Source organism: Peromyscus maniculatus, chromosome 10 (assembly GCF_049852395.1).
Source record: "Peromyscus maniculatus bairdii isolate BWxNUB_F1_BW_parent chromosome 10, HU_Pman_BW_mat_3.1, whole genome shotgun sequence".
Taxonomy (NCBI): Eukaryota; Metazoa; Chordata; class Mammalia; order Rodentia; family Cricetidae; genus Peromyscus; species Peromyscus maniculatus.
Window position 1 is genome coordinate 97,954,885 of NC_134861.1, and position 13,831 is coordinate 97,968,715.

A 13,831-nucleotide genomic window follows, 5' to 3' on the forward strand; every position below is an offset into this window, starting at 1 on the left:
GATGGATGACCCAACATTACAGAGGAAACTAGGGTGACTGTCCAGGCAGCCAGCTGTTTCTGTCATTTCTCACATTTTTTGGAAGTCGCTTGCCTGCACTTTCCATTTACTTAGGTCTCTGAGGGAGTTGAATATTAGATAGTTATAGTTTTCCTTGTTAACAAATTCAGAAAAGAAACTCACTAAAGAGGTATAAAGTGTGTAAATTTGAAAGACATCAATGGTTTTCAGTTGGTAATACAAGTTACAATAGCTGGTGAATTAGGTACAACATTTTGGATTCACCAAAATAGGATAAATAATGGAATATTTTCTCTGAATCTGTAAAGTGGTAATAGACTGGACATTATAGATACAATTTTTGGCTTTATATATTGTATACAGTTATTGTACATACTGTATATAGTTTTTCTTATATTAGTTATAACCTTTTATTATTTTAGAAAAAAAGGGGAAATGTGGTGACACTTTGTTGTACTCTAATAAAAAGTTGCCGGAAGATCAGAGGATAGAGTCAGGCACTGGATTAAATATAGCAGTCAGGAAGTGTTGGCACACACCTTTAATCCTAGCACTCCAGAGTCAGAGGCCCATCTGGATCTCTGTGAGTTCAAAGTCACCCTGGACTACAGGAGATTAATCCAGTCTAAAAGAAATAGCACCAAGCAGTGGTGGTACATAATCCTAGCACTTGAGATCTCATGCCTTTGCTACCAGTATTTGGGAAGCACATACACCATTAATGCCACCACTAGGAAGGTTGAGACAGGAAGTGATTTGGCTGGGTGGAGAAAGAAATACAAGGCAAGAGAAAGGAACTGAGACCATTTCGGCTGAGGACTCAGAGGCACTCAGTCTGAGGATTCACAAAAAAAGGATTGGCTGAGAAGTTGGCAAGGTGAAAAGTGGCTGTGGCTTGTTCCTTTGTTTCTTCTGATCTTTCAGCATTTACCCCAACACCTGGCTCTGGATTTTTATTATAAGACCATTTAGGATTCATGCAACAGGTGACTTATGTCTTGACTGGGTGGTTGGGTGCTGTCACTATGTTCAATGACCTAGAAATGCTGAAATATGGAGGAAGGGATTCAAGGAGACTTGGAGTGAAGTTACAAGTATGCTCAAAGACAGTGACCACCCTACCTGGATGTTTTCTGCTTTTCTTTTTCCTGGGGTGAAGATAATACATGGGGGACACTGGACAGACTGCTATAATGACAGTGACCAGTGATTCATTTTCTGATTGTATTTATGACCTGCTCTATGAGATGGAGATCATGTCTGATGCTGTGGCTAATGAGGTCCTCGGTTCCAGAGGAGAATCTACTGTTATTCTTCTAAATAGATATGGTATTAAACTGACACTGAGATTAGTACATCTCAGACCTTCATCAGAGAAGTTTCCTTTTGCAGGAGATGGCGATTAACACAGACCCACCACAGGCCAACATACAGAGAAGAGACTACAGAGGATCCAGCTCTGAATGAATATCTGTATATCACACCCCTCCTCCCAAGGACCAGGGATCAGATCCTGATGAAAGAGAGGCTACAGATATTGTAAGATTCCTGAGAAATGTCTGGTAAAAGCTCACTAGAAAGTTAACTACATCAGAGTACTGACATCAGGGCAGTACCCACAAAGCCTAAGAGGAAAGGTGGCTCCCTCTCTCCTACAGACCATAATAAGCTTTAGCATAAGGACTCATGTCCCAAGTACTGATGTGTCAAGCATGTACATGTTCAAGAAGGAACACAAGGAAAATTCCCTCTCATAAAAACACAATTCACACTCACCAGCATGAACACAAAGTAGATGGTCACCAACAGTGTTGGCACAGCCACTGCATTCTCTCCTGCTTTGAAACACAGTGGCAGGGAACTGGCAGAATAAGCCAACATCATGATGGTTAATAGCATAGTGAAGATACTTGTCACATCTGTGTTTACTCCTTAGAAAGAAAAAAGTGGTGTCAGTTCATCTACCTGACTCAAGAGAATTGTACATATTTCAAATAATAATTTAATAATAAAAATGACTAGTTACAGCTTCACAGACACCCAACATCCCTGGGTTTCCAACCGCTACCCAATCATGTGGATGCTGGGAAACAAATTTGGGGACTTTGGAGGAGGAGCAGCAAGTGCTCTTAACCAATGAGCCTCTCTCCAGCCCCATCATATGACTTTATTTTTATACTTTTCACAAAAATACCTTTCCATATAATACCTGTTCTCCTCTATACATAATTGAGAAAATGAGCAATTTATGGGATCCTGACATGGAGAGCTACAGGAAACACAACTAGCCAAAAAATGACCACATTCTCTCACAGGAGAATCAGCAATAGAACACGTTCATGTCCTCATTTCCCTGTGTTTATTACAATTGCATTACTCATGAAATTGGGATCAGGACTATGCTGGTTAGTTTTTGTCAATTTAACACAAGCTGGGGTCATAAGGGAAAGAAGAACCTCATTTAAAAAAAAAAAAAAAGCTTCCATTAGATTGGCCTGTAGGCAAGCCTGTGGGGCATTTTCTTGATGAATTATTTATGTAGGGGGTCTTAGACAGCTGTGGATGATGCCATCCCTGGGCAGGTGGTCCTGGGTTCTATGAGAAAGCTGGCTGAGGAAGCCATTAGGAGAAAGCCAGTAAGCAGCACTCCTCCATGGCCTCTGCTTCACTTCCTGCTCCAGGTTCCTGTCCTGAGCTCCTGACCTGACTTCCTGACCTGACTTCCCTTCTAGAAGTACATTGAACTGTAAGATGAAATAAACTCTTTCCCTCCCAAGTTAGTTCTAGTCATGGTGTTTATTAAGAAACTAGCACTAGAAACCTAAGGCAAGGATTAAACAACCTTGCAGAGGTTTAAATATCTAGAGGAGAGGAGGTGCCTCCAAGTTTAGTTTTCTGCTGAGAGTGCATAGCAATGGCTTTGCCAGAGGCCACAAGAATATACAGCAGATGACAACAGGTAGTTCAGAATTAAACCTACCAGATGAATAACTCTCTGATAGAGGGATCTCATTAAGCAAGGTTTACAGGACCACAGACTCTGAAAACTGGGTGCTTCTGCCTGTAATTTTTCTCCTGTTCTGCTACATTTCTTCCCCAAAAAACAGCTATGGGGTTCTTTCCACAGCCCACTGTTGGTGTGGTTTGTACTTTGGGGGCACAAAAAGTGGATGGTCAGAAAGATGATTTCTTCTTAAGCTGTATAATTTTGATGAATAGAAATATACTAGGATATGCTTCATAATTAGATCTATTATTCCCTGAGGACTGTAAGACTCTTAGGCCCTGTTTTCTATCACTAGCTCAGACTGACATAAAGAAAACAGCAATTTCTTCTCAGTTCTAGACAAGCTACCACAATTAGTTGATTTTAGGCCTCAAAACAAATTCAGACTGTTTTGAGGCCTCACAAGTTAAATCTTCACAGATAGTACACAAGGACAAATTCCCAGAGGTCTAATTGTGGAACCAAGGTCACACACAGAGCAACTTTGACACCAGTTACCTGCTTGCTATGTCTGGGTTTAAGGACCTACTCCATACAAAAATTCCTCAGCAGCTTGTCATGGTTACTCCCTTCCTCAGATGTACCTTTTTTACTTCCCATGGGGTGGATATAAGAGCACACAGAACAAAAATGGAGAAGAAGAACTTGAAAGAAAATAAAGCAAATGGTCTGGTCAATGCGTGTGTGAGTCTTATTCCCTCAGATAAATAAGAATTATTCCTAAGTCTCACTACTTTAAAAAAATTCGCCGGGCGGTGGTGGCGCACGCCTTTAATCCCAGCACTCGGGAGGCAGAGCCAGGTGGATCTCTGTGAGTTCGAGGCCAGCCTGGACTACCAAGTGAGTTCCAGGAAAGGCGCAAAGCTACACAGAGAAACCCTGTCTCGAAAAAAAAAATTCTTTTTATTACCCTGGGTGCAGTCCTAAAAGCTGGTCTCTCAGGCTGCAGTAGTTTTCTCTAGGAAGTCACCATGTAACTGCTATGCAGGAAGGCAATGGGTTCCACAAGCTGATTTGTAATCTTTATAGAGTTAATGCTATGGATTATGCACAGTCCTATGTTTTTATAATAGTCCCAAGGGCACAGTTAGAGTCTGGGGGAGCTACATTCCATGTCTAAAGGTTTTAAAAGTTATTGTTATGATTATCATAGTGTGTATAGTATATTTGTCATTATGGGTGTGCATTTATCATGGTGTGTATGTATCATGATGTGCATGTATCATGATGTGCATGTTCATGATGTGCATGTACCATGGTGTACATGTGCCATGGTATGCATGTAGAGTTGAAGGACAACTTTCTGGAGTAATTCTATCTTCCAATGTGGATTCTGAGGATCAAATTCAGGTTGTCAGGCTTGCAGGACAAGCACATTTCCCATAGCCATCCCATGACCTAAATGACTGGTTCTGAATAATAAATCTCTTATAAAACAAAGCCTAAGCTTTATCATTGCTTACCTTAATGTGTGAGAGAGAGAGTGTGTGTGTGTGTGTGTGTGTGTGCATATGTGTTAAAAGTACAGAAATTCTGAACAATAAGTCTAGAGTGAAGCTTAACCATATGCACAAATGAATCTGTGCATATATTTCATATAACTATATTATATAATTTCAACAAACTTCAAACTCACTATCCTCTCTCTTTCTGAAATTAGGTAGCATAAGACACTGTATACATTTAAGTTCTGTAAGATGTTATTCACTTCTCCATATTTGATTTACATATAAAGACACTTACACAGAAACACAGAGAAAATATACAGCTGGGCTGGAAAGATGGCTCACTGATTAAAAGCATGTGCTGTTATCTCAGAAGCCCTGGATTCCATTCCCAGCACCCACATGGCGGCTCACATCCTGTAACTCCAGTTCAAGGGGATCTGATGTCCTCTTCTGACCTCACCAGGCACTGCATGCATTTAGTGTGTGCATACAAACACACACACACACACACACACACACACACACACACACACACACAAAAGCAAACACACAAAGGAAAAATAAATCTTTTACAATTCCTAGGGATAGATATCTAATAATTGATCTTGCTCCATTGCCACTGCTTCAAGTGGTTACACTATTTCTACATTCATTATAATGCACAGAATCTCTAGTAAATTCAGTTTCATAAAAGCTTTTGTAGTATTTTATGAACAAGTCTTGGAGACTTTCCTTACATGAACACCTGCTTTAGATGGCACACACTGGAGATGTGCTTTTCTACTTATGCTTTTCTACTTTAGACTTGCCACAGTTGTACAAACAAGAACACTCTCACCCAAGAGTAACGACACACTCTCTTCCTTTGTCACTTACTTGCTATGCTGAATACTATAGCAGTAAATAAAATACTTGGCAATAGCCTCCTGGGTACCAGCTCAGCCAGCAATTTCCCAAGGAAATATGGTGACACTCTGTAGTATCCACTGGTATGCTCATGTCTATAGAGACAAAAATCACATTATCCATCCTTAGATTAGTCCAGAAGGCACAGTTTTGATGCTGGCTAAACTGACTTCTGCCTTGACAGGGAGCCTAACAGGACAGTGTCCCCTGTGTTCCATGTGACTCCCATACACGTCCCCATCTTAGGGACCAGCATCCCTAGGCCAGCATCCTGATGACATTCTCACTAGGATTCTCCCCATCAGAGAACTCTCCCCTGTTATGCCCACTGTGGTCATACTACAGCCGCTCCAGGGAAACAGCCCAGTGTGCCCTCTCTCCTCAGAGTCTCTGCCCATCTGAAGCTGGCTCCCTGAGGAGCAGCTCATTCCTACCTCACCTCAGACAGTGGTCATGGAGACTTCTCTCCTCCAGTTCTCATGAAGAAGGTGACACTGTCACTCTGAGGTCACAGTGCAGCTTCAGGACACTACATCCTTCTCACTTTAGGACAGATGTATTCCTTCAATAATCTCTCTTTACAAAGAAGAATCTTTACCAGATACCAAACCTAATCCTTTCCCTTCCTCATCCTTCCAAATCCCAAGCTCTTCCACTCCCAGTGTCTTCTTTTCATCTCTGGTTTTTTGTTTTGTGAGACAGACTCACCAGCGCAGGCTGAACTTAAATTCCATATACAGCCAAGAATGACCATCCTCCTGCCTCTACTTTGGCCCCAAGTGCTGAGATTACAGGAATACAGCCATGCTCATGTTTTGTGATACTGTGAATCTAACACAGGATTTCACACAAGCACTATAACTACTGAGTGAGGCCCTCAATTCTCTGATGACTCCTCTCCTGGGCATGTACATGGAGACAAATCTTGGTCGTGTTTGAGAGAAGTGAATCCTAAACACAGGCTATCAGAAAAAGGTTCTTTCCTGTTTGAAAAACACAGGAGAAGAACAGCCCTTTTATATTCAGCTGCTGTCTGGCTCTTTCCAGCCCCCATCAAGAGGAGACTCTCATTCTTGTGCAGCTGTGCCTCTCCAACCCCAATGTGCTGCTGAACCCTGTACACTTACACTCTGTGAAACCCCTGACATCTTTATTTTGGGGGCTCATGAATTTCCTGTGATTTTTTGGCCCCTACTACTGCGTTGTCTATAGCACTGATATCTAGCAATCTAACCCAAATTTTGAAACTTTCCCTGAGCAGCAGACACCTCTGCTCTTGGTTTCCTATCCATTTTTCAGTTAATATTAATAATCTCTTTACATACTTCAAAAATCATGACACCACATGATAAACACAAAATTTCACAATTTGTTTATTTTCAACAAAGGGGGGAATTACTGGTAATTCATGAGATAACATTCTAGGCCTAACGATAAATGTAATCAATTGATCACCTGCTCCTGATGCCTGCTTGTGGAGCAGGGGTTACTCACAGAAAGCGATCCTCGTCAATCACAAAGAGCTCCCCAGCAGACACACTCGTGATGGTCTGGAAGATGGTGACCACGAAGAGCAGGCCAGCTCTGCAAGGACAGAATGGAGGCAAAAACAAAAGTAAATTCAACATTGGGATGTCTTCTTTCCAATACATCTTGTTCTGCAGATTAAATAATATTACACAGATTTTTATTTGTAAAAAAAAAAAAAAATCAGTGCTGGAGATTTGGCTCCGCAGTAAAGAGTGCTTGTTGCTCTTGCAAAGGACCAGGTTTGGTTGGCAGCACCCACATGGTGGATCACAACCATCTGTCACTGGAGTTCAAGGGGAGCCTGTGCTAGCTGGTTTATGTCAACTTAACACAAGCTAAGGTTATCTGAAAGGAGGGAACCTCAACTGAGAAAGATTAAGATCCGGTTGTAAGGCATTTTCTTAATTACTGATGGATGGGGAAGGGCTCAGCCCACTGTGGGTGGTGCATCCCTGAGCTGGTGGTCCTGAGTTCTCTAAGAAAGGAGGCTAAGCAAGCCATGGGGAGCAAGCCTGTAAGCAGCACCCATCCATGGCCTCTGCAGATTCCTGCCTGGTTTGAGTTCTGGTCCTGACTTCCTTCAGTAATGAAATACAATGTGGAAATGTAAGCTGAATAAACCCTTTCCTCCCAAACTTGACCTATTGTCATGTGCTTAATCAGAGCAATAGTAACCCAAACTAAGAGAGGAAACAATGCCTCTTTGTGATAGTCAGAGGTCTCAAGGAAAACACATGGTACACAGACATACACGTAGGCAAACACTCATACACATACAAATAAAGTAAGTATTTTTAAAAAAGGAAGATGGAAAATTTAGAACTGTTCTGGTTAAAAAGGTCAGGAAGTATGAGTCTCATTAGTTATTTTTCCTCTCTGTCTCCACAGCATTATCTATTAAATGAAGTGTGTTCTCTGAAATCCAACAATTGAATAATGACCATTAATGTAATGATCCTAGAGTATGTAATTAAATGGGTTTTAGATGAAATGATGAGAGTGGAGCCCCATCTGTGTCCTCATCATGGGAAGAAACAGCAATGCAGTGTCTGCCAGCAGAGGGTTGAAAAAAGGTGGCCAGACCGGAAGAGCCTGGGAGACAATCCTCACCTCAGACTCTCATACTGCAGTGTGGAGACACATTTGCTTTTAAATCCACTGAGCCTGTGATATTTAGTCATGGAGGCCCAACCCATCACTCCAATTTAACTAACGAAGTTGGTAAGCATAATTCCTAATGTATAAAGAAAGAAACACAAAGATTAATAAAATTCCAAGGAGTTTTCCTATTTAGTTGACTGTGCTGATTTACAGAAGAGTAAGAATGAAAACATAAAACAATGGAAGGAATCTCTACTCAACAGTTTACTACAGACATGGACTGTAGGAACATCTTTAAAGACTTGATGGTTATCCACAAAATAGGTCAACAACTTCCTGCTTGGTTTCCAAAGAGCTCCAAAAATCAACTCAGTCATGCTTATTTATGAAGATGTAATTTGTGTTCCTGTGATAGGGGATGGTAAGCAGGAGGACGGGAATAAAAGGTCCTCTGCAGTTATCTGTTTCCTGGACACACATGTCAGGTTCTTCTAGACAGATGCATGATTGGGTCCTAACAGCCAGCTACATAACACCTTCTCATCTGACAGTCAGAGGTCAGTGACTCTCTTTATCTAGGTACACAGTGGTGGTTAGATGTCCAGATCAGATGAGGGACACTTTGTTGGAGACTAGTTCCTCCTAAATTAAAGAAAAAATCCATTTTATAATCTACCAAAGGCCAGATTAAAGAAAAAGGTTGGAAAAAAAAAACATTTGAACAAGTAAGACTCTGAGAAGGGCAGGAAGCAAGACCTCCAAACTCCTGGACTTGGAGACAGAGGCACGAAGAATGCTGCAGACTGAGGCCAGCCTGGGCTACATGACAAGTTCTGGGCCTGTCAGGTCACAACTGTGGTCCTGCCTCAAAGGAACAAACAAGAGCAGAGGACGTGACCTGAGCACCCCATAAACAACCACAGAGCATAGGACCTGAGCACTTCATGACCAAACACTGAGTGGAGGAGCTGGGTTTCTCCTCTTCTCCTAATGAGTCAGTTTTGCTTTCAAGGCTTAACTCTACTGAATGCACAACTCTCCACTCTTCCATTCCCCCTCACACCTGTTACCTGGTGCTCAGGGCATTTTCCCTCTCTCTGTTTCCAATGAATTGTCCTCAAGTTCCATCTGTGTTTACTTTCATATGTTTTATCAACAAATCCAAGAACTTAGAAAGGCAACCTTATGGGCCTGGTTATAGTTAACCATACATACTACATCTACTTTCTGATCTGAATTTTTAGATATTATCATAGATTGACAACATATAGCTATGCATTTAAGGTATAAAACTAATATGATTCATGAACAATTCTGTAAAATAATTATATCAAATTAAATTAGGTAATATCCATCACTACACATATACATCATTTTAAAGGTAATGCATTAGAAATGTAGTCTCAGGAACTTTGAAATGTGTATTAATATTTTTGTACAATCCGTCTCAAAGGAGAAAAATCTTACTTCTTTTTAACAGATTTTACACTCTCAGCCCATATGTGTCTCCTCACTCCCCACTGCCCTGGCAAAGTGTACACTATGCTGCCTGGAGGTCAATTGCTTTATAATCCACATGTAAGTGAAACATGTTTGTCTTTCTGAGTTTGCATTACTTATTTGGCATGATATTCCTCAAATCTTCAATTCTATGCATATTGTTATAAATTCCCATATTAAAAATAAGCAGCATATAAGTGACATTTTCTTTATCATTTATGTGTTGACAGACAGTTAAATTCCTTAACTTGGTTACTGTGCCTAACACCGGAATGAACATCAGACTTCACGTGCTTATTGGGTAAATTTTTTTAAATAGGCATGTAAGCATGCACAGGGTAAATGTCTGTTCCCAATTGTTTTTCAACGCTTTCTCCTTAATGTTTGTCTGCCACCTCAACCCCATAATGCTGTTGAGTCAAAGGAGCTCACATGCCACAAAATTCAAACCCAGCTCCTAGTTGTACAGTTAGACAAAATACAAAGGCTTTGCTAGATCCAAACATGAGAAGCATCTCTGACCTCCTGAACATTACTGATAAAGTAAATATTGATATTGACCCTGAAAATTTTAATAGCTTTATTTCATAGATGATCTTGAGGAAGTGTTTTGAACTATCCTCCTTAGGTTTCTGCTGCTATGATGAACACCATGACCAAAAGCAACTGGTGGAGAATGGGATTTATGGGGCTTACATATCCCAGGTCACAGTCCATCCCCGAGGAAAGTCAGACAGGAATTCAAGGCAGGATCTTGGAAGCAGGGATAGAAGCTGAGGCCACAGAGAGGTGTTCCTTACTGGCTTGCTCCTTATGACTGACTCCTTACTGGCTTGCACCTCATGATTTGCCAGCCTGCTTCCTCATACAACTCAGAACCACCTGCCGAGAGGTGGCTCTGCCACCAGTGGGCTGGCCCTTCCCACATCCATCATTAATCAAAAAAATGTACCACAGACTTACCTATAAGCCAACCTGATAGATGTGTTTTCTTAATCAAGATTCCTTCTCCCACATGACTCTGGCTGTTGCCAAGTTGACAAAAAAAACTAACCAGTACACTAACCAAAAGAATCAGCCACTAATCAGGACAACTGAAATAAACTACACACAAAGGCCATTGTCACACAGTACAACTTCTTATACAATACTGGTAGCAGCAGAAGTGAAAAATATAAATTAAGAGCATTTCACAATTTCTGAAAAGAGTGTGAAGAAACAGCTAATAAAGCTCTTCTTTATATCTGCCTTTTCCAAGATCATTTCTGAGAGAGCAAGACAAACTCCATTTTAAGGAAAACTTCAGCCGGGCGGTGGTGGCGCACGCCTTTAATCCCAGCGGAGGCAGAGGCAGGCGGATCTCTGTGAGTTCAAGGCCAGCCTGGGCTACCAAGTGAGTCCCAGGAAAGGCACAAAGCTACACAGAGAAACCCTGTCTCAAAAAAACCAAAGAAAAAGAAAAAAGAAAACTTCATTTCTAACAATACCAAGATAAAAGCTGGACCAAGTTCCAGAGACATAAACACCCAGTTATGGTCTCTGGTCAAGGCAACCCCCAGCCCAGGGTGGGTAGTCTACTGGCCAAGAAATAGCTATGAAGCTAAAACAAAGGCTTAATCCACCAAAGTCTCCAATAGTACTGGCAGAGTCTCCAAATGTATTTTGTCTTCTGTAGGTCTTCTCTTGGTTAAATATTCTTAACTAAAGTATGACCCTGAAACACAAAGGCTTGTACCTCGTAGCTTGAGGCTTTTCCCTTTAAAAAACCCTTCACTCTGAAAGCTTAGGCCCATCCTCCTTCACCTGGCTAGCCAGTGTGTTGGACACAGACCACGCCCAGGCTTGTGTGTTATTAATAAGTCCCTTTGTCCTTGCATCGGATATTGGTTCTGTGGTGGTCTTGCTTAGGGGTCGAGCAACATGGGCACAACAATTTCCACATCAGGTTTTTTGGAGTTTGTGTCTGAATGTTTCCTGTGACAGTGTCTACACCATTTATATTGTTGTCTGTGTTCTGCTGGGTTAAGATGTGCTCTCTACACAGGGCATAAACCAAGTACTAGCAGATTTGGGAAGCATTCAGACCTTGGCCTTCAGGAAGGTGAAAAGAAGACAGATGGAAATAGATGTAACAATCATCTCACTGCAGACTAACTTCTCATCCATACAGAAGACAATTCATAGAAGAACTGATTTTTATGTTTGTTCTTATCTTCAAAATTAAATCAGTGTTTTCCACACATCAAATCAGATTTGTGGGGCTGTGGAGATGGCCCATTCAGCAACAGGTCTGCCATGCAGCCATGAAGACCTGAGTTCAAATGCCTACAACACATGTAAAAGTACCCAGGCACAGTACTTCTCATCTGTAACTCCAGTGATGAAGGGTACAGAGGGTGGATACTTGCAGCTCATTAGCCAGCCAGTCTGGCCAAGTCAATGAGCTCTAGATCCAGTGAGGGATCTGCCTGGAAAAAGAAAGTGTAGAGTCATCAGGAAAACCTGGCATCAACCTCTGACCTCCATATGCAGATTTATGCATGCTCACCAACATGCACATGCACACACTCACATACACATGAGTGCACCCCACACAAATCTGTACATATAACACCTCACTGTCTGTCTCTCTTTATCTCTCTCATCTATCTGTCTTTCTCTATATCTCTGTCTCTGTTTCTCTCTGTGTGTCTGTCTGTCTCAAGAGAAGCTTCCTGAAGTTCTTAATCATATTTCCATAATTGTCAAGCCTCTCTGGCTATTGGGAAGTACCCTGAGGCTATGGGTGTCAAGCAGGAGGCCCAGTTGAGGAAACAATTTTATGCCATACATAAATTACAGTGAAAATTCTGAAAATTGTTATTCTGATGAGACACTATGTTTGGAACATGCTATAGTCATTTTAAAAAGTTTAACATGAAAGGATATCTTTAAAGCCACATTATAGCTCAAATTAGACAAGGACCACAAAGGTGGCATCTATAAGACAAGTCAGGAAAAACTGAGTCCCATTCTATTACCCTACGGTCACATTCAAACAAACCAAATATGTTCAAGAAAATTGGCATCACAGAAACAAAAGAAGAATAAATAGGTAAACTAAAACATTTATGTACCAAGAGCATTATAAACAGAATAAAAAGGCAATACACAGAAGAGATGAAATGTCTATGTATCATGTATCTGGTTTGGGATTCTCATCTCAGGAACAAAAATCACTGTAACTTAATAGCAAGGAAAAATGAGGGCCAGTGAGATGGTTCAGCAGGTGAGATGACTGCCGCCAAACTTGATGACCTTGAGGACAATCCTGAAACCCATGTGGTGGAGGGATCAGCTCTTGTAAACTGTCCTCTGACCTTCTCATGTATTCTGTAGTACATGCATGCCCACACATATACACACACTAAAGAAATAAATAATTTGGAATGAAAAGAAAACTTTCATATTTAAAATGGGAAATTGCAGTCACTTCATAAAACATCCAGTGAAATATCATTTATTTTTTCTTAAATATCTTATTCAAAACAAGAAAGAACACAAGTTTAGGTGAGGATGTGGACAGCTGGAGCCCTTGGGTTGTGCTGGTGAAAATATAAAATAGTACAGTGGAGTTGGAGACAGGATAGCAGTTCCTCCAACAATTAACCCAATGACCTATGATTTGGCAACTCAAGCTTTCTACCTTAAAGAGCGAAAGTCCAGAGCTCAAACAGATGTATTGCACACTCAACATCATGGTTCATAGCACTCAAAGGTGAGAGCAAACCACATTTCTAGCCACAGATGAATGGGAAGCAACACAGCACACACACCCTGGACTATTATTCTGCCTTACAGAGCCCAAGAAATCCACACACATGCCACACTTTGATGAACCTGAGGACATTAGACCAATGGAAACAAGCCAGCCAAAACAAACAAGAACAAAACCCAAAAAACACGGAAACACAGATAATTGTGTGACTCCAATTCAGGGTTCCCATATTAGTCACATTCAATGACAGAAAGTAGAATGGTTAATACCAGGAATCGGGAGTAGGCAGTATGTGGAGTCTTCTTTCAGAGCTATCGGGTTCCATTTGGGAAGATGAAAAAATGTCCTACATTTAGAGTGTGATGATAGTCATATAACATGAAGCTACTCCATACACAAAAACTGCTGAAATGTGAAATGTGTAGTGTGTATAGTTTCATATTATCTACACACAAACATGTGAAAAAGTGAGTTCGTCCACTCAGGCTTCAATGTACCAACACACTCTATCACATCATAAAATGATTACGCGGTTCATGCCATGAGTTCCAATTCTTGATG

The 13,831-nt window shown here is 41.1% G+C and overlaps 2 protein-coding genes across 6 annotated transcripts in view; both read right to left on the minus strand.

The window, feature by feature from the left end:
* The window catches only part of LOC102918786 (ATP-binding cassette sub-family G member 3-like), a 184,310-nt gene that overhangs the window by 128,736 nt on the left and 41,743 nt on the right, over positions 1–13,831 (minus strand). The gene's annotated exons all lie outside the window — the stretch shown is intronic.
* Positions 1–13,831, minus strand: part of LOC102923512 (ATP-binding cassette sub-family G member 3-like) — a 70,414-nt gene that overhangs the window by 14,791 nt on the left and 41,792 nt on the right. For all 5 annotated transcript variants that reach the window (XM_076546850.1, XM_076546851.1, XM_076546854.1 and 2 more), the window contains 3 exons: positions 6,877–6,966; positions 5,353–5,477; positions 1,798–1,952 (listed from right to left, as the gene is read on the minus strand). In XM_076546850.1, coding sequence (XP_076402965.1) covers positions 1,798–1,952; positions 5,353–5,477; positions 6,877–6,966 — 370 coding nt within the window. The remainder of the gene's footprint in view (positions 1–1,797; positions 1,953–5,352; positions 5,478–6,876; positions 6,967–13,831) is intronic.